The sequence below is a fragment of the Acomys russatus genome, chromosome 2 (assembly GCF_903995435.1).
Source record: "Acomys russatus chromosome 2, mAcoRus1.1, whole genome shotgun sequence".
NCBI lineage: Eukaryota > Metazoa > Chordata > Mammalia > Rodentia > Muridae > Acomys > Acomys russatus.
In genome coordinates this window covers 9321798-9343878 of record NC_067138.1, presented here as the reverse complement: position 1 = coordinate 9343878, position 22081 = coordinate 9321798, and the positions used below count along the sequence as shown (strand labels likewise).

Below are 22081 nucleotides of genomic sequence, written 5' to 3'. Positions count from 1 at the left end.
AGATGGGTAGGAAGGGTAAGTAGACAGAGCACAGGACTTTTAGGGCAATCAAACTTTTCCATGTTTTACTCAAATAGAGAGTACATGAAGTGTTTATCCAAACCCACAAGTTCTAGAGCCCTAGATAAGAACTCTAATGTGGGCTGGAGAGATGGCTCAGTGATTAAGAGCACTGACTGCTCTTCTGAAGGTCCTGAGTTCAATTCCCAGCAACCACATGGTGGCTCACAATCATCTAGAATGTGATCTGAGGCCCTCTTCTGGCCTGCAGGGGTGCAAGCAGGCAGAGCACTGTATTCATAATAAATAAATAAACAAATCTTTAAAAAAAAAAGAACTGTAATGTAAGCATTAGACTTTGTAATGATCATTTATCAGTGTACGTTCTTCAGTGGGGAAAAGAGTACATGTGTAAAACAGGCTATTCGGAAAATCTCTGTGCCTTCTACTCAGCTTTTCTGTGAACCTACAATAGCTCCAAAATTTTCAATATACTATCTTAACAAAAAAGGCAAAGTTTTGGCCAGGCATGATGGTGCAGGCCTTTATTCCCAGCACTTGGGAGGCAGAGGCAGGCAGATTGCTGTGAGTTCGAGGCCAGCCTGGTCTACAAAGCGAGTCCAGGACAGCCAAGGCTACGGGGGCGGGGAGCAAAGTTTCAGAAGTGAAATTGTAATTACTGTTACATAACAGTCTAGCCCCAAATTTGGTGTCTCAAAACAATTGTCCTATTACTTGCTTAAAGCCCTGTAAGTCAATGATTTGGGCCAAGCTTAGTTAATAGTTCTTTACCGGATTTCACCTGTAGTCATTCCTGTGGCTGTGACCCCTTTGGGGGTAAATGATCCTTTCACAGGGGTCACCTAAGACCATCAGAAAACACAGATATTTACATTACAACTCATAACAGTAGCAAAATTATAGTTATGGAGTAGCAATATAATTTATGATTCGTCACCACAGCATGAGGAACTGTATTAAAGGGTCGTGGCAGTAGGAAGGTTGAGAACCACTGATCTAGTGGCGTGACTCCCATTGGATCGTCATCCTAAGATGGCTTCTTTTGCATATCAAAGTGTAGTGATAGTGTATGACCCTCTGGCTGCTGACTAAGTTTCTTCACATGGCAGAAGAAAGATCTCAACAGCAGGGAAGCTATGACGGTTCTCTAGACCTAGGCATGGCCGCCGACTTCACCATATTCTGTTGCTCAAAGGAAGTCTGAAGGCCATTCTATATGCAGTGGGCAGGACTGCGGAAACTGTGTGGCTGCTTTTGCAGAGGGGAAGCCTACCACTAATAGATGCCAGCGCCAGTTTGCATGTGTTACTCAGACCCTGGCGTCTTTTGTTTTGCTTAAATATTCCCTCCAAACTTAGTTATTCAAAGCTCCTTGGTTGTCCCCATTATCCTGTCACACACACACACACACACACACACACCTCTTACAAAGGACAAAACTTTGAAAGCATTTTAAAAAATAATTGAGTTTTGAAAACTCTGAAGGAGCAAACCATTTTGAAAAAGAAAATATAGGGGGCTGGAGAGATGGTCCAGTGTTAAGACAGCTGGTTGCAGCAGGCATGGTGGCGCACATCTTTAATCCCAGCACATGGGCAGCTCACAACGCCATCCTGTAACCTCAGTCTGAAAGGATCCATTGCTTTCTTCTGGCCGCTGTGGGCATTAGGCACACATGTGCAGTACAGACATACATGCAGACAGAAACTCGTACACATAAAATAAATAAATAATAATTTAAAGTATATTTTTAAAAAAAGCTAGCCATGGTGGTTCATGCTAGTAGTGACTGGGAGTCAAGGCAGTAAGATTACCACAAGTTCAAGGCCAACCTAGGCTGCAGAAGTAATTCCAGACCAGCCTAGGCTATACAGGTTATACAAAGAACAAGCAGAGGGCTGAGGAGACAGCTCAGTGGTTAACTGTGTATACTATTTTTCCAGAGCTCTCGTGTTCAAGTTTCAGCCCTCCAGCTCAAGGGGGTCCAACACCCTTTTCTAGCCTCAGAGCGCAGTGCAGTTATGGGGCATGTACGCGTATGCACACAGACACACATTCAAAATACTGATGAAATATTTTAGTTTGCTTTGTTTTGTTGTTTTTTCGAGACAGGGTTTCTCTGTGTAGCCCTGGCTGTCCTGGACTCACTTTGTAGACCAGGCTGGCCTCAAACTCAGAGATCTGCCTGCCTCTGCCTCCCATGTACTCGGATTAAAGGCAGGCATCACCACACCTGGCCTGATGAAATATTTTAAAATGCAATTTAAAGTTATTTTTAATATTCTTAGGGACTTGAGCTTGGTTAACGGGAATAATGGAGAACTACTTCCAGTTCTGACTTAAAATAGACAAAGATTTTGTGTTCTTACCATATTACCTGCTAGTGTGTAATTAAATTCCTGTTTTTTTTAAAGTTTTAATATGTAGTCTTTAAAATTTGTCACTGTAGCGTTAATTTCCTAGGTAAATTATTTGATTGATATTCTGTTCAAGTAGAGCCTTTTAGAATTATTTGAAAAATCGAGTGAGTCGATTCTGAATTGGTTGTTTATACTTCTGTCTTATTTACCAATATACAGCAATTTTCTTTGAGCTGTATTAGTTTGTAGTTCTTGTGGCTGCTACTTTATTCTGCTTTCTATTTTGAAAGAGTTCTTAGCCTTTGTTCATTAATCATAGGAAGCAGGTGTGCAACATGCCTGGCCATTAAGCTGGACGTCTAAATTTAGTCCTGCTACAGTCATTGGTTGGAAAAAAGTTACAGCAGTGTGTTTCATGTGCTAAGCAGATACTACAACATTAGAAGGAACTCCCAAGCAATAAGTAAGTGGTTTATGTTATGTCTGTGTTCATATATTTACTTACCTATATACTTAGGGGACCTTTTTATTTCACAGATGAACAACTGTTACGACTGTTAGTTCAAATGCTATATAAAAAACTATGCTGTTTAGTTAATCATTTCAGAAGATGATTGAGATGATAAACACTTTTCTGCATATTTGTCTGTTTTAATTTGTAAAGGCATATAATCTGTTTATTCTATATGGATGACTTCTATTTCTCTTTTTCATCAGAGCTCATATAAACCTAGTCACAAATAATGGCATCCTGGTTATATGAATGTCTTTGTGAAGCTGAGCTTGCACAGTATTACCCTCATTTTACTGCTCTTGGCCTTCAGAAAATAGATGACTTAGCCAAGGTTACAATGGAGGACTACTCCAGTTTAGGAGTCCATGACATGAACGACCGCAAACGGCTTTTCCAACTTATCAAAATCATTAAGATTATGCAGGAAGAAGATAAAGCTGTCAGTAGCCCAGAGCATCCTCTTCAGGCAAGCAGCCTATACACCAAGCCTCGGAAAGTCAGATCAGGCCCCCGGAGACAACTGCATTTTGATTCTCCTGCTGACAGCAAAGACAGGATGGCCAGCAGCACAGTGTGCAGCTCATCCGACTTCTCTGCAGATGAGCAGAGGTCCACTCACCTGAAAGGGCTGGAACACATGCTACCAGATGACTCCCAGTGCCAGAATGGAGTGAGAACCTGGGGTGCCTCAGCTGCTGATGCTTACGTGCCAACAGAAACTAACACTGCACTCTCCCCATCTAGTTACTTTTCTCCAAAACTAGGAAATTGTGATATGCCCATTATTCAAAGAGTCTCGCATGCTTCGGGGTATAACTATGGAATCCCTCATTCTTGTGGCAGGTAATAATTTATTTTTACATTTTTTGGGAGCGGTGGGGGAAGACAGCGTAAAGCAGACAGATCTCTCCTTTATGACCAAAGGAGTGTAAATACTCTTAATTCTTAGTAAATGACTATAACATATGAATGATGGTTAGTATGTTTTACATTAATAATCACAGTAAGTACATAGAAGCAGATTAATGAGAAACTAGGATGTTTCAGATGGCAAGCAGCTGACGTACATTGTTCATGTACCTCAGACAGACAGCTGCTGCTTCCCAGGGCCTGCTGTAGTCCTCTAGAGTAACATGACACGCCCACTGTAGTCACAGGCACAAAGCAGTTAGCCTGCCTGCTACAGTGGGGGAAATCACATAGTTCACAGGATTTATTTTAGGGCATTCAAATTCATACTAGCCGGATGACTTGCAGCCTACGGCCAAAGAGCAAGTAGTTAAACTGGGTAGCTCTTTGAGTAGTTAGGTCATCTGTACACATTGAAACAGGATCCTGATTTTGACTGCGTTTTTTAAAAAATCCAACCCTAGAAAAACAGATGAACTTTGGTGATTACAAATTGTAAGGACTTTTGATAGCAATTAGAGGTCATGAGTTAGAATAACAGTAAGCTGGTTTCACCCAGTGCTTCAAGATAGAATATTAACTAACATCCCTGAGAGGTGAAATACTCAGCAATCCCCAACACTAATAATGATATAATAAAAAATGTGTTCTTTTAAAATGTATTACTTGTTATTATGAAAATCATATATTTGAGTTGTGGGAAAATAAAATTCTTTTGTTTTTTTTTTTCTTTTGAGACAGGGTTTCTCTGTGTAGCCTTGGCTGTCCTGAAACTCAACTTGTAGACCAGGCTAGCCTTGAACTCACAGAGTTCCACCTGCCTCTGCCTCCTGAGTTCTGGGGTAGGTGAAAGTACCTATAGTAATTTGAAATGTATTGTTCTAGCAGAGCACAGATGATTTAGTACTATTTTTCTTCTTTTAATCATAGATTGTAAATATGAAAGGTAAAGGAACAAAATTTCTTTTTTTACTATTTTAGTTTTTTATTGAACAACACATAAAAATATTTATAAGAATACTAATTTTCCAGTCAGGTCTACAAAGCAAGTCCAGGACAGCCAAGGCTACACAAAGAAACCCTATCTCAAAAAAAACAGAAAAACAACAGACAAAAAAAAGAAAGAAAAAAACCCACTACTTTTCACTGCTCCATCTAAGTCATGGTGACAATGACTTAGGATGCGTATTTTAACTTAAATATTGCCATTGCATTTATTTTACAAATATTAAGTAATTGCTGTGAAGTCTTATTCTAGATATGAAGATAAGTAAGATACATGGAGGCTCTTAGAGGTTAGGGGCAAGGTAAGAGATGACGGACAAACTTAACCATTTGTGCCAGGCATGGTGGTACAGCAAACCTAGATCTCAGGCAAGAGGCTGATGAGCTCAAGCTAGCCTTGCCCACAGGAAAGACCCTATCTCAAACAAACAAACAAACCAGGAAGTACCCACTAGGAAAAGAGCACTTTCCTCTTTGCCTTTTGAATTTAAGAGTCCAAGCCACAGGCCTTTTGTCTATGTAACTCACCCTGGAATCCCTGCACAACTCTAACAATGACTAGCTGGACATAGCACATGTGTAATCCTAGCTCGCACTGTGGAAAGACCTTGACTCAAAGCCTAACAAATAAAAATAAGAAGGACAAAGAATTTTCTGTCCTCCATGATTCCTACGATTAGGGTATTAATGCTAAACATTTAAAGATTTTGACTCCAAGCCCTTGTTAAAATAGTGGTTTAGAGTAAATCATAAAACAAAAATATAAATAAATAAATTTTATAAAGGAGCAGATAATAATATAAAACCAAAAGGTAAACTTGGTTCCAAAATAATGGGTTAAAGTATTCTCTTTTTCTTGTGAAAAGTTCATATGCAAAAGAACAGCAAATCCCCATGTGCTCATCATCAAATCCCATGCCCCAAATGATGCATTAGTCTCATAACTTAATTGAAACAGTACAACATCCTTTAAGATGTCTTAAAATCTGGTGGCACACACCTGTAATCCCATTACTCAGGAGGCAGAGACAGGCGGATCTCTCTGAGTTCGAGGCCAGCCTGGTCTACAAAGAGAGTTCCAGGATAGCCAGAGCTACACAGAGAAACCATGTCTTAAAAAAAACAAAAAACAAGCAAAACAAACAAAAAAACCCAAAGACAATATTCATGCACTTTGAATAGTAAAAATTTTGTTGGTTTGTTTAAAAACTATTTAGGCCCTGGCTTATCATCATCATCATCATCATTATTATTTTCCAGCCAGTTGGAAGGCTTATTTGAAACAATTATATTACTATATAACTTTGTATTGGATTTTTATAAAATCTATTAAGGTTTTTATAAGGGACTGTCAAATTTTAAAGTTGTAAGAAGGGGACAATTTATTGCTAATATTCCAAAACAATTTTTTACATAGACCCAAACTATTAATCCTATTAAAAAGTAAGCCTGCTTTCAAAAATCTTATTTTCAGAAGGAAAAGGATCTTTTTTTTTTTTTTTATAACCTAGTTTTAGAGATGTTTCTATATAAGTGATTGACTCTTAGATACACATATCACATGAGACTCAGCAAATAAACCTTGTGAATTTTGTATCCCTAACTTCAGATGCTGGGCCAGTGAAAGAAAGAATGCATTGAATAGGAGATTAAGTTAGTAGTGGACAGAACTAGTTATAAAATTGTTCTGAGGAGAAATACATGGTTATATTCTAACAAATGAATAGGTTCATATGAGGGCAGAGCAAAAAAGAAGTAAGCAGGGCTGAGGAGGCAAGTCTGTTGATAAAATGCTTGCCTTGAAAGCATGGAGTGAGTTCGGTCCCCAGCATATGTGAAGAAGCTAGTGTGGCGGTCCATGCTTGTAATCTCAGCACTGAGGAAGTAGAGCCAGTGGGCCCCTGATGCTGGCCTAATCCCAGTGGAAAGTCTATCTCAGAAACGAGAAGCCACACCTGAGGTGGCCTCCTGGCCTCCACATACGTCCATGCACAAGAAAAGAAAGAAAAGCAAACAGGACTCAGGGAGGGGCTGAGTATAACTACGAGGAATAGGAGGTAAAGTACATTGAAACCCACCACCTAACTTAGGACACTTAGCAAAGGGGTGGGGAGGGGGATATAGGGTTTGGGGATGCGATTCAGTTGGTAGAGCGCACAAAACCTTGGGTCTACTCCCCAGCACCAGATAAACTGGGTCTGCTGGCATATGCGTGTGCTGTGACCCCAGCCTAGTGTACAAGAGACTCAGTGAAAACACACACACACACACACAGAGACAGACAGACAGACAGACAGACAGACAGACAGAGAGGAGAGAGAGAGAATTTAGATTAATGCTCAAGAAAAATGTTCAAGAGTGCAAAAATTGGATTGAAATGGAACAAGAGGTATGGATTTGGGTTTTGGAATGGCCTTGGAGTCTTTAGTAGCAGAATATGGACAAATTTTGATGAATATTAAACAATCAAAATGTACTGACCTTGACCATTTAAGTAATCGAATCCTTTTATTAAAAATTAAAGTCTAGGGCTGGAGAGATGGCTCAGTGGTTAAGAGCACCACTTTCTCTTCCAGAGGTCCCGAGTTCAATTCCCAGCAACCACATGGTGGCTCACAACCATCTATAATGTGATCTGATGCCTCTTCTGCAGATAAAACACTCATTTACAATAAATAAATAAATCTTTTTTTTTTTTTAATTAAAGTCTAGAGCCGGGCGGTGGTGGCGCTCACCTTTAATCCCAGCACTCGGGAGGCAGAGGCAGGCAGATCTCTGAGTTCGAGGCCAGCCTGGTCTACAAAGAGAGTTCCAGGACAGCCAGAGCTGTTACACAGAGAGACCCTATCTCAAAACACACACACACACTCACACACACACACACACACACACACACACACACACACACACACAAATTAAAAGTCTATTTGCAAACATTTATCAGACAGATCACCTCAGAGAATCCTTGGACTGAAATGGAGAAAATCAGAGTTTGTGTTCGAAAACGGCCTTTAGGTGTAAGGGAAGTGCGTCGTGGAGAAGTTAACATTGTTACTGTAGAAGATAAAGAAACTCTACTTGTACATGAGAAAAAAGAAGCAGTTGACCTCACACAATATATTCTTCAGGTGGGATCTTTCACTTACTGTGTTTCAATCTAATGTTATCAAGTGTGTTGGTTTTCTGCTTTATGTTTAACGAGTTTTAAATCTAGCCTGTGGTTCAAGTAGTGGTTTTTTAAATATGTTTGTTTAGAGATAGGATCTCACCATGACTAGCACTCAAAGAGATCCAGCTGCCTCTGCTTCTTGAGTGCTGCGACTCATGGCATGTGCCACGGTGCCCAGCTCGTGGTGTTTATTCTAAGTTATTGATAGATACCTTGGGCTTCATTCATTAAAGATGTAGCAGGATTATGGTGTACACAGTTGGAAATCCATAGTCCCTGCATTATGCAGTGACTCTCCCATGTACTCATTAGCATGTTTGTGTGAATTTAACTATACACAGCAAAATCAAGAGTGCAGATGAGGGAGTAAAAAGTTTAAATAAGTAGTTATTGACCAATTGTGAGAGCAATGCTCACATACTTGGTCACCTTTTATCCCCTGCAACATGCGGTGTGAACCCTTTGTTCATTTTGATAACAAAAATTCTTTTTAATTTGTTTAACTTTTTGGTTTCTTTTTGGTTTTGTTGGTGGTGGTTGTTGTTTTCAAGATAGGGTTTCTCTGTGTAGCCCTGGCTGTCCTGGAACTCTATAAACCAGGCTGGCCTTGAACTCACAGATTTGCCTGCCTCTGCCTCTACCACTGAGTCCTGAATGCTGGGATTAAAGGTATGCACCACCACTGCCCAGGTGCTTTTTTATTTCTTTTTGTTGTTTGTTTTTTGAAGCAGACTATCACTGTGTAGCCCAAGCTGGCCTTAACTCACAAAGATCTGCCAGCCTCTTTCTCTCGAGTGCTGGAATTAAAGATGGGTACCAACAAAGCTCTTGTTTGTTTTGTAAACAAAATCTCACAGTGTGGAGCTGGTTGTCCTAGAATTTGCTAGGCACCCCGTGCTAGATTGAATTTATAGCTGCCCCCTGCCTCTGTCTCCTGAGTACTGGGATTACAGGCGTGTGCTTTCCATGCACTGCAGGCAATGGCAGCTTATCATTCTTCTGAGTGTGAGTTTTGTTGCGGCAGGATATGACTCTGTAGCCCAAGATGGCTTGGAACTTTTTCTATACCTTAAGCTGGCCTTGCACTCATGACTTTTCTGATTGAGCATCCTAAGTGTGGTTACAAGCATATACCACTATGCCCAGCTCTTGATTATGAGTCTTGTATTTAGTTATGGATAATATATTTTTATGTCATTAGGGATATGTTTTTATATTTAACATATAAGGATTTAATAAAGTACTGCTCAGACACATAAAAAATTTCAGTCTATGGAAAAAGTATGAAGCCGGGCATAGTGGCGCACGCCTTTAATCCCAGGACTCGGGAGGCAGAGGCAGGTGGATCGCTGTGAGTTCAAGACCAGCCTGGTCTACAAAGTGAGTCCTGGACAGCCAAGGCTACACAGAGAAACCCTGTCTTGAGAAAAAAAAAAAAAAAAAAAAAAAAAAAAAAAGAAGAAGAAGAAAGAAAAGAAAAAAAAAAAGAAAGAAAAAGTTTGGTGCTGAACTTATTCCAGACTAGCAGGTACCCATGCACCAGTTCTCAAAAAGAAGCAACAAACTCCACAAATGAGAGAAAGTCATATAATCCATAATATGTTGAGATTTTTTGGAATCTTTGGGGCTGAGGAGATGGTTGCAGAAGCAGGAAGAGCCAAGTTCAGCCCCCAGCACCACATATAAAGCTGCACATTGTGCAGATAACTGTGACCCAGCACTGGGAGAGAGAGATAAGAGACAAGCTTTCTAGCCAGTCTAGCCAATTGCTGAGCCTCAGGGTTAGTGAAAGATCCTGTTTCAAAAAATGAGGTTCAGAGTGATAAAGATGCCCAGCATCTGCCTTCACGTGTGTATACATAGGTATATACATGTGTACATGCATGCAAAGATTTTGAAACCCTGAGTTTCTGTTATTCTGATTCTGCCTTAAAAGAATCTGCCTTCATAAATATTCATATTGGACATTCATTCTTTCTCTTGTTCTCTTACAAAATCCAATGACTAGTAACAAGAAAAATGTGGTGATTAATGGGCTGTGCTAGCAAGTCACCTTAGTCAGCTGCGATATTATTCTATCTCAGTAAATCCTTTCACACTGAAGTCAAACTTACATTGTTCTTCCAAAAATTGAGTTTCACAGTGGCATTTAGAGTAATCCAATAGTCCTCCTATGGGCAATAAATTACTAGGGCACTGTACAGCCAACCCAATCATTTTAACAGCTCCATCGATTGTTGATCAATGCACAATCTATTAGGTTTCAGTGGGAGATACTTACTTTGAAGATAGTCTAAATGACCAATTAGTAGTAAGCTAGTTAGTTTCGTGGGTACTATAGCCCTGGTGATAGCTCTGTCCAATCACCATCTGTCCAAGGCTTCCTTAATGATGCTTTAGTCACAGTAATTCCCTGCAGAGGCACCATATTATCTTTTGTATTTTTCCATTATCCCCAAACACAATAACCGTACTCCTTTGTCATTGCCATTGATCAATAGTTATTGAATACCCATAGATTCTGTGGCATTTTCTGTTGAACTTTGGACCTCTGCTCTCATAGGTCAGAGTCCTTACCTGACAACGGTATGATACAAAAATAGTGGAAGGACTTACCTTCTCTTTGCCCCTCCTTAAAAAGTCTGCATCGAACTTGATGCTAAACGAAAGTGATCCTGGTTCTTTAGGTTTAATTTTAAAACTTGCTCAGGGAGTAAAACAAAGAATTCATATATGTAGTTAAATATCCTATCTTTTTTTCTTTTTTCTTTTTGGTTTTTCGAGACAGTTTCTCTGTGTACCCTTGGCTGTTCTGGACTTGCTTTGTAGACCAGTTTGTCCTCAAACTCACAGAGATCTGCCTGCCTCTGCCTCCCAAAGGACCCAGGTTCAATTCCCAGCACCCACATGGCAGCTCACAACTGTCTATAACTCCAAGATCTGACACTCTCACACATACATGCAGGCAAAACACCAATGCACACAAAATAAAAATAAAGAAAGAAAGAAAGAAATGTGTTTAGCTTTTTCCATGTGCTAATAGAACAGTGGTAGTGAAAATGCAAATGTGTTTCTATAAAAATCAAGTTTATTTTTCAGCATGTTTTTTATTTTGATGAAGTCTTTGGTGAGGCATGCAGCAATCAAGATGTATACCTGAAGACTGCTCACCCTCTCATTCAGCATATTTTCAGCGGGTGAGACAGACTGCTTGTTTCTCTTACTATTAGTTTCTATTCTCCATGAGCTGTGTTCCTTTATTAATACATGGATGCTATCTTAGTTCTTTTGAATTAAATATGAATTTATTTTGTAACCTAATAAACTTAATTAGAGTCCTCTAGATTCATAGGATTTACCAAACATTGAGAAATTTGCAACAGAATTTCTTTTTACACTGGAGATACTGTTTCTCTGTTTTCTGGGAAAGTAAAAGCTCTCAATAATTTAATTTTGTCAGTATCTTCGGAATAAAAGATGTAAATGGGTGTTTGGCTTGACCTTTGGACTATCAAAGCACTTAGGAGGCTGAGGTGAGAAAATAGGCACAAGTTCAAGGTCAGCCTGGTCTACATGGAGCAGCCGGGATTATAGTGAGAGGTGTCGCAAAACAAGAAAAGCAAAACACAGAGTGCAAAAGGACAGAAGGGACAAAGTCTCTTAAGATCCATGTAAGCATCTTATGTGGGATAGAGACTTGTTGCTCTGTGTGTGTGCTGGGAATCGAACTCATTGCCTCCTGCGTGCAAGACAGACACTCTACCAACTGAGCTATAGCTCTAGCTCAAGTGGTCTTCAGAGTCCTTATTTCCTAGTGTTCAACAGTTGGTGTGTGTAGTATTATCAGTTCTATAAAGTAATTCCTTTAAGAAAACATATCTTGTTTGAGGATGTCTTTACTTTTTGTGTGTTCATAATGTAAAGCCTTCCTCTCCTTAAGGAATTATATGCTTAATTTCTTCAAAGATTCCTTTTCTTCCTGACTTGTCATTAAATATCTCTATATAAATTATCCTTTCTTTAAAATTTATAAATAATCCTATTTATTCCCCCAGAGGCAATGCTACTTGCTTTGCATATGGACAAACAGGTGCTGGGAAAACCTATACCATGATAGGAACTCATCAAAACCCAGGATTGTATGCTCTGGCTGCCAGAGATATCTTCAGGCAACTGAAAGTGCCCCAGACAAGAAAGAGCCTCTTTGTGTGGATCAGCTTCTATGAGATCTACTGCGGACAACTTTATGACCTCCTGAATAGACGGAAAAGGTACTAGATATCAGTGAGAAGCAGTTGGACTGTACATCGCTGACCAGGGCGCCACAGGGTCATTCAGATCACATAACTTTAATGAGAGGCACTTTTGTGAAATGGCAGACTCTTGCATGGAATGTTCCCTTCCCTTCTCTTCCTTTTTCTGTTTTGAGACCATCTGGCCATCCAGTCCTGTCTGGTACAGAACTTGCTGCTTTGCCTGGGCAGCCTAGACTTGTCATCATCCTGACTCAGCTTCCCAAGTGATAGAATTAAAGACCTTGCCACTGTGCTTAGCTTGAATGCATATTGTTTAAACTGTCCATTCAGCTAGAGGAAATTGTAAATTGGCCATCCGTGAATATCTTTGCAGTGCAGGATTGAATCTAAAGCCTGATACATGCTTTACAGTCATTCTGCCACTGGAAATCCATATTTTCAGTTCTCACTAATCTATATAAGAACAACAAAACTCTATCTTAGTATCTATCAAGACTCGTCCCTTTTTTTCTGTGAAAAAGATTATAATTTCAGAAAGTTTAAAAAAATCAACATTTACTTAAATATTTTCCTTTTAAATAATGTTAGTTTTAACTTAATGGCAGTTTTCTAAAATTGGCCAAAAAAAAAAAGCCTTTTTTCTTCACATCCAACTTTATGAAAATATTCATTTATTTTTATTGTGTGTATGTGGGTGTTTTGCCTGCATGTATGTCTGTGTATGTGAAGCCTGGTGCCGACGGAGGCCAGAAGCAGCCATCAGAATCCCTGGAGCTGGGGTTACAGACAGTTGTTAGCTGCGTGCGCGCGCGTGTGTGTGTGTGTGTAGGTGTGCATGCACCATGCTGGGCATGTGGAAGTCAAAGGACAACTTGTAGGAGTCATTTTTCCACCATGTGGTTCTCAACCTTCCTGATGCTGTAACCCTTTAATGCAGTTCCTCAGGATGTGGTGACTCCAACCACAAAATTATTTTTGTTGCTATTTTATAACTGTAATTTTGCCACTGTTATGAATCATAATGTAAATATCTATGTTTTCCCATGGCCTTTGCTGTGAAAGGGTGATTTCTCTCTCTCTCTCTCTCCCCTCTCTCTCTCTCTCTCTCTCTCTCTCTCTCTCACACACACACACACACACACACACACACACACACACACACACACACACACACCTGCAAAAGGGTTGCAGCCCCACCGGTTGAGGACCACTGGTCTAAGGGATGGAACTCAGATCATCAGGCTTGATCACCAGCCCACTGACCCACCTTCAGCTTTTTGTTGTTGTTGTTTTGTTTTGTTTTGTTTTATTGTGTTTTTCAAGACGGGGTTTCTCTGTATTAGCCTTGACTGTCCTGGACTCACTTTGTAAACCACACTGGCCTCGAACTCACAGAGATCCGCCTGCCTCTGCCTCCCTGAGTGCTAGGACTAAAGGTGTACGCCACTGCACCCAGCTCCTTTGATGTTTTTAAATAAGATATTTTGTAAGCCAGATACAGCAGCACGTACCTCTCTGCCCAAAACTTGGAAAGTAGAGGCATGAGGGCCACTGCATGTTTGAGGCTATCTTGGTCTGTATAGTGAGTTCCAAGCTTGACTGGGCTGTGGACTAAGACTTTGGTTTTTTTATTTTTTTAAAACAACAACAAAAAAAAAACCCCTAAACTAAAAAGATGAGTGAGATGGCTTAGTTGGTGAAGGTGCCCGCTACCAAGCCTCACAGTCTGCATTTGATCCCTGCAGTCCACATGATATAGAAGCAGGGCCTTCTAAGCCTGATATGCTAAAATTGCTGCTGCTGATTTAGGAGGGTGGGATTCCAGACAGTTTTTCTGTGTGGTCCTGGTTGTCCTAGAACTCATTTTGTAGACCAGGTTAGTCTCAAACTTAGAGATCTCCCTGCCTCCCAAGTGCTAGGACTAAAGGCATGTGCCACTAGGCCCAGCTTTAATTTGCTTCTTAAACTAGAAAATAAAGTCTAAGTGTTGTTAAGTAAATTCTGCTAAATTCAGAAAACACGTCGTTTTCATAGATTTACCTTAAAAGGGACACACAAACACATACATATATGGGTTTCCCCTGCCCCTTTCCCCCAAGACAGGGTTTCTCTGTGTAGCCTTGGCTGTCCTGAACTCACTTTGTAAACCAGGCTGGCCTTTGAACTCACAGGATCCACCTGCTTCTGCCTCCCAAGTACTGGGATTAAAGGTATATGCCACCTAAAAATATAATTCTTTTGTGTGTGTGTGTGTGTGTGTGTGTGTGTGTGTGTGTGTGTGAGAGAGAGAGAGAGAGAGAGAGAGAGAGAGAGAGAGAGAGAGAGAGAGAGAGAGAGAGAGAGAGAGATGTGAAGGGGAGCCCACAGAGAGTAGAAGAGGGTGCTGGATCCTCTGGCACTGAAGTTACAGGTAGTTGTGAGTCACCCAACATGGGTTCTGAGATTCAAACTCGGGAACTCTGGAAGATCAGCAAGTGCTCTTAACCACTGAGCCATCTCCAGAAAGATTATCTTGATGCATGTGTATCTGTGTGAGCGTTCTAGGCTGTCTGTCTGTTATGAACCTTCCTGGGGTGAACAGCTCCGAGTCTGAATCCAGGTGGCATGTTGAGGAGCAATATGAGGGGGTTGGTTTTGTCTTTTGTTTTAGAAGTGTGAGCATTTTGGTATGTTTTCTGAGAGGCCATGGGCACGGGCAAGATGGTTTTCCTCTTACTATTCTATAAAGTTTGGAAACTTGGAATGAAGCTTTGATTGAGAAAAAATATTTTTTGTTTGTCTTGTTTTTCAGACAGTGTCTCATTATGTATCTCTGGGGGGCCTAGAATACACTATGTAGACCAAGCAGGCCTTGAATTCACAGAGATACACACACACACACACACACACACACACACACACACTTTTTTTTGAGAAAGTAATTCAGTCTTTTTCTATATCTCTCTCTATGATACAGAATAGAATTTCATTCATAGCCTTAGTATCTTACTAAAGGGTAAAAATAATTTTGAAATATTGAGCAGATTTAACACCTGCTTTTGTTGTACCTGATTTAATGTTGGTGGCAGTCTGTAGTCATTTGTCACCCTATTTCAGATCTGAGTGTTCAGATGCAGCATCCTCTCCCTTACCTTCTTAGAAGAATTACTGGAGTGAGACTTAGGAGGCTGAAGCAGGAGGATCACAAGTTGGAGGCCAACTTGAATTACATAGTGAGACCCTGTCTCAAACAAAACAAAAATATGTATCAGCACTCCTTTTGTTACAAATTATAAAAACAAAACCCCACTCCTACTGTCCTTGTTTAGGGAAACCATTGGCTCAGATAACTTGGAAGGCTAGGACGGCTTTGTGGATATTCTGCTCCATCGCTCAGGGATAACGATGTGGCTACTCTGCATCTCTCTGTGACTTGTTAGCTTCTTCTTGAAGCTAGTTCCTTTTAGGTACAAAATGGCGGCAGTGGCTCCCTGGACCTCATGCTTTCTCTTCAAGACAGCATCTAACAAGGAGCCCACAACTTAAGTTTAGCAAAGATCCCGTATCCACCACTGCACTAGTTATTAGCCAGGATTCTGCCATCCAGGGGTTGGGATATGCTCACATGTTACGTTCATTCTTTTGGTCTTAGTCAAAGATACTAAATTGTTTACGAGGCAGAATCACCTCAGTAGTCTGAAGCTGGGGGGGGGGGGGGGAGCAGAGCCACCCTGTCCAAATGACAGAACCCCTATGTGATGGGAGAGCGGTGGACACGCCCAGCGTCATGCCAACTACCGTCTTGCATCTGCAGGCTCTTTGCTAGAGAAGACAGCAAGCATGTGGTGCAGATAGCCGGCCTTCGAGAACTGCAAGTGGACAGCGTGGAGCTCCTCTTACAGGTAATTCCTCCCCATCCTCACCCACAGAGCAGCCTCAGCCCAGGGGAAACAGTCCATTTTGCTTCCTAGCAGGTGTGATGGTGTGACGTGTGAGCCACCTTATGAAGATAGCTTATTTCTCCACAGTGCCATAGAGTGATAGGCAGGGCGTGTGGCACAAAAGCAAGCATGACAAAGATGCTCATGGCCAGCTTCGAAGACTCTGATGATATTCTCTGTGCCAGCAGGTTCAGGAGAAAGCTGCTAAAGGCAAGGGCTCTTACGTTAAATAAAAGTTTATTAAGCAATGCTTTCACATGCTCTCTGAATCCAAAGAAATGGGAAATTCCCTTTCCCAAGGAAACTAATTTTATTAGTTTTTATGTATGCTTCTAAGAAATTTTGAAGTTTGCTTCTTTCTTGAAAAGCTATCCATTTGTTATAACAAAAGCAGTATTTGCTCACTGTTAAGCACTACAGAAGTATATAGACAAAAAATAAGAGCCCTTTTACTATCCGCAGCATACACAAACACTGACTCTGTGATTGGTAGTTGTTCTTTGCTTGTTCAGAAGTCATTTATTGATTTATGTACAAACATCTTTCTAGTGAGCCTTCTTCTAGTAATCCTTAACCTGGCTTTCTTGGGGAGGAAGATGCTGGGGATCAGACCCTTCGCTTATATACACTGAGCAAGTACTCTGCTGCTGAGCTCAACCCCTGACTTTATATTAGATCAGTCATGGGCCCTTATCTTCACTTAAAAAAGTAGGTTAACTTTTTTTTTTCCCAAGATAAAGTCTTGCATAGTTCAGGCTGGCCTCCAACTTATGTTCCAACCTACTGTTCAGGGTGACCTTGAACTTCTCACTTCCGCCTCAAGGGAAATCAATATATGAAGGAGCCACCATACATAATTCTTTGTTTTATTTTGGTTTTTTGAAGCAGGGTCTCTGTTGTTATCCCTGGCTGTCCTGGAGCTCACTGTGCAGATCAGGCTGACCTCTTCTCTGCCTCCCTCTGTCTGCTAAATGTTGGCATTGAATGTATGTTCTGCCTCACTCAGCTTTCGTTATGTTTCAATGTTAACTACAAGTGTCTCCTGAATACTTAGCTGTCTAACAAATATTTGGCTGGAGTTTTTTTTTTTCCAAATACCTTGTGATTTAAGTAAGATACATATTATAAAGCTCATCTTCCAGATGAGCAAACTAAAGCTAAGGGCCAGCTTCTAGCCCCGAGTTACCAACTCTGCAGCAACACCCTTTTCACTGTACTTTACTATTTATAGTAAGTACAAAATTGTTAGGGATCAGTTTTTCTTAAGAAAGTAAAAACAACACTCACTGGATTAATATGTTTATGGTATATCTTCTGGATTGTTTGCTTAAAATTGACTACTTACAGAGCTGTGTTTACTCACATAATAGGGTATTTGGTTAATTTTGTTACTGCTTTCTCAAAACAAGTATTAAGAATTGCCAGTAGGGGGCTGGAGAGATGGCTCAGAGGTTAAGAGCACTTGTCTGCTCTTCCAGAGGTCCTGAGTTCAATTCCCAGCAACCACATGGTGGCTCACAGCCATCTATAATGTGATCTGATGCTCTCTTCTGGTGGGCAGTAACACATGCAGGCAGAGCACTGTATACATAATAAATAAATAAGTCTTGAAAAAAAAAAAAGAATTGCCAGTAATGGTGGCTCATTCTTATAAACATAGCACTTGGGAAGCTGAGACAGGAGGTTCATAAGCCAGGCCATCTGTGCTATATAGTGAAACAAGGAGAGGGTAGTTGAGGGGGAAACTTGGTTGTATTGGAGCTGGAGAGATGGTTCAACAGTTAAGAGTACCCATTTAGACAGCCCACAACCATGTGTAGCTCCAGTTTGTGTGGATCCCACACCTCTGGCCTCCCTGGGCACCTGTTCCCAAGTGCACATACCCACACAGATACACATAACTAAAAATAAAAATAAATCTTAAAAATACATTGTGTGAAATGGTAAAGTGACTAATAACTAGTAATATCTTAGTTTCTGAGTTTGTTTTTCCCAAGATAGATAGGTAGGTTTGGCTTATCCTTGAGGGCTGAGATGACATATTTGTGTGCCAAGTGTCTTGGGATCTAAAATCTGAAATGAGCAACTATGTGGCCTTTGTAGCAGTTCACCTAAGAGTCCTTTTCTAGTGATTACAAAGGCAAAGACAAAACACAAAGGGTGGGGGCTCTGAGTATTCTCAAGCCGCCCAGAGTCTCTGCTATGGTCAAAAAGAAAATGTTTCCCACACATGTATTCACTGTAGACTTCCTGCCCCTGCCTCCCCCAGGCCTTACTTCATTTGTTTAGGAGTTGTTTAGGAGTTTGAGATGATCTAGTCCTTGGGATTTTTAAATGGGAAAGGAACAGACACTGTGGGGAAATCCCTTTCCTTGGAGCCACAACTGTGCTGCTTCCTTCTTGTGGTGCTGGGGACCAAAACCAGGGCCTCCCACATGCTAAGCAAGCACTCTCCACTGAGCCACACCACCAGTCCCACAACTGCTTAAAGGGCAGTCTGGGTCACATAAGCCTCTCTTGGGAAAGTATATGGCATTGTCTTATGCTAAAGCATTGTTCCTTTAGAAAGTTTGAAGGTTTTCACTTGTTAGCTTGTTATTGTCTACAAACTACAATCAGGAAGACACGAGAGAGCAAGGAGGAAAGTTAATATAAACAATGGATACCTGATGTGGTTACTCTCATAAACATTTACTGACTTGAGACAACAGCACTTGCTTACTTAAATGTCACACCTACACTTTCTCAGATGTTGGTGTTCATGCCCACTCAGGGATCACCTATGTGCTTGTTAAAGTGTCATCTTCAAGTGTTACCTTCAAACAACCCTCAGGCTCACTCCAGCATGGCCACCTGATGTTGCCTGCACAACTGGCAGCTTTGATTTTCTTTTTCTTTCTATTTTTTCTTTGTTTGTTTGTTAGTTTTGTTTTTTGTTTTTCGAGACAAGGTTTCTCTGTGATAGCTTTGGCTGTCATAGGCCAGGCTGGCCTCAAACTCACAGCGATCTACCTGCCTCTGCCTCCCAAGCGTTGAGATTAAAAGCATGAACCACCACGCCCAGCTTGCAGCTTCATTTTTTTCAAACAGGATTTCCCTTTCTTATAGAAATTTGTCCTCCTAGGACTGTCTGACTACCTGCCTTTGTGAAGAACTAACTGCCTCAACATATTGCTCAGATTTGGATTCAAGATTTTTTAAAAATTATATGTGCAAGTGTTTTGCCTCCATGTATATATGTGATGGGAACTGAGACTGGATCCTATATAAGAGGAACAAGTACTGGGCCATCTCTCCAGCCCCCTCAAGTTTTTATTTTTGTTTTGTTTTGGTTGGTTGGTTGGTTGGTTGGTCGGTCGGTCAGTCAGAGATTTCTTAATTTAAATCATTCCAACAGAATTTTAAATTTTATTTTTATGTGTGTTTGTGTGAATGAATGCCATCTCAGTGCAGGTGCCCACAGAGCCCAGACAGTGTCAGGTACCCTGGAGCTGAAGTTACAGGGGGTTGTAAGCCCCACCTCACCCATGGTTTAGTGGCTGGGAACCACACTTGCTTCTCTTCAAGAGCATCATGTCCTCTTGGGGACTGTCTGTACACGTGCCACTGCTTCTCAGGTCAAGGACAGCATGCACAGCACTAGCCACTCAAGTGCTGTAGAGACCAAACCAACGCCATTTTGTGTTCAGGGCCTGAGCACTGACCACCCCTGCTGTCCCAGGGAGAACCGCAAACATACAGCTAGTAACCATTCCTAGGAGCTTGAACCTGGAGCCAAGGTCTGGCCCTGGTCCCCCAGCCAGTCCACTTAAAGGGAAGCTTTTCTGTACCCTTCTAACCTATCATGTAACAGCAGGCTTGGAGACACACACACACACACACACACACACACACACACACACACATACACACACACACACACCACACACACCCCTCTGCAGCTTTTTCCTTTAAAAACCCTCTTCCCCTAGCCCTAGGGGCTGCCATCTTCCGTCCTCACAGGATGCTGTCGGCTCAGGCTCTGAACTGACTGGGTAATTTACATCTGGCTGATTCCTGGTGGTCTTCGGGGGCTTCACAACGTGGCCATTACAGTGCTTGCAGTGCTCTGGCAGTTGTTCAGGAAGGCTCGGTGGTTAATGTCTCATGGCCAGATAAAGATGGAGGTTCTGGCTCTCCTTCCCATTCCCCCGTTTCCTTCTTTTCTTTTTAGATGTGTACTGAGGAACCTGTGGCATCTCTGATGATTTACAAAACTATATTCCCATGACATTCTGATGAAGACAACAGTTTGTTTTAGAAATTTACATACAGATGTCAGGTCTTTCTGTCTTTGGAAAATTGCTATTGTGATCTTACTATGTTCTGGTCATACTGTGTGCTCTACATATACATCTTTTTAGTTCTCATAACTTGGTTTTAAACAATGTCTTACTATATAGCCTTGGCTGATTGGGAATTCAACATGTTGACCAGGTTGTTACTCTTGGCAGTCCTCCTCCATGCCTCTGCAGTGTTGGCATTAGAGGCATATGGCACCATGCATGGTGCTACCCCACTCCCAATACTGGAGACTGAACCTAGGATCGTGTGCATGCTGAGCAAGTGTTCTATAATGAATAGCACCCTGTCCAACTCTCATGTAATTTGTAGCAGTGTGGTAGTGCTGAGGTAGAAGGAATATGAGTTTATGAGTTTGGTGTTAGCTTGGGCAGGTTCTAGATGACGCTGGGCTACATAGCAAGCTCTTTTTTTTTTTTTTTTTTTTTTGAGATTTATTTATTTATTTATTATTTATACAGTATTCTGCCCACATGTATGCCTGCACACCAGAAGAGGGCACCAAATTTCATTATAGATGGTTGTGGGCCACTACATGGTTGCTGGGAATTGAACTCAGGACCTCTGCAAGAATAGACAGTGCTCTTAACTGCTGAGCCATATCTCCAGCCCCTGCCCTTTTTAATTTTTATTTTATGTTCATTGGTGTTTTGCCTGTATGTATGTCCATGTGAGAGTGTCCATGGATCCTCTGGAACTGGATAGAGTTATAGACAGTTGTGAGCTGCCATGTAGGTGGCTGGGAATTGAACCTTGGTCCTCTGGAAGAGCAGACAGAGTTCTTAATAAGCCATCTCTCCAGCCTCCCATAGCAAGATCTTTAAACAAACAAACAGTGATAACAAAAACAGATGATCAGTCATGGGGACACACACCTTTAATCCTAGCAATAAGGCAAGGCAGGCAGATCTTTGTGAGTTCAAGGCCAGGCTGGTTTACAAAACAATTTCCAGGTCAGCTAGGAGTACGCAGTGAGACCTTTCTCAAATAAATAACTAATAAGTAAATAGGAAAGTACGTGAAGAAAGACATTCTGATGTCAATATCGACTTCCATGTACACTTGCATGGGCAAGCACACTTCTACATGCATATCACTAACACACACACAAAACCTTAAAGAAATAAAAATAGAAACATACATTTTAGCAAGCTATCTTATAAACTGGGTGATTTAAATACTGTCTTAGTTATTTATCTCATTTCTGTGACAAAATATCTTTCAGCTCAAGGTTTCATAGGGTTCAGATTGTGGTTACTTACCCCATAAACTTGGGGAAAAAAACAGAAGGTGCAGCAAAGAGCAGGTTCATGCCACTGAGGACAGAAACCAGAAGTAGAGACAGGAAGTGGCCAGAAATAATAGACTCAAAGGACACACTCCCAGTAACCTGCTTCCTCTTGCCAGGCCCCACCTCCTGAAGTTTCCATAAGTTCCCAAAATAACTCTACCACCTGGGGACTAAGTGTCCAGGTCATGAGCTTATCGGGAATATCTCTTATTCAAATCATAACATTCTGCTCCAAAGGCTATGGCTGTTTCATAATACAGATGTTTTTATTTTATCTCTCCAGTAGATCCCCAAA

At 41.1% G+C, this 22081-nt stretch overlaps 1 protein-coding gene across 1 annotated transcript in view; it reads left to right on the top strand.

Annotated features, from left to right (window-relative positions):
• The first annotated feature begins 3102 nt into the window (after positions 1-3102).
• Kif24 (kinesin family member 24) overlaps positions 3103-22081 on the top strand; it is a 34060-nt gene continuing 15081 nt past the window's right edge. The window contains 5 exon segments of the mRNA XM_051157859.1: positions 3103-3738; positions 7754-7937; positions 11078-11175; positions 12034-12249; positions 16028-16115. Of these exon segments, the coding sequence (XP_051013816.1) occupies positions 3125-3738; positions 7754-7937; positions 11078-11175; positions 12034-12249; positions 16028-16115 (1200 nt within the window). The 5' untranslated portion in view covers positions 3103-3124.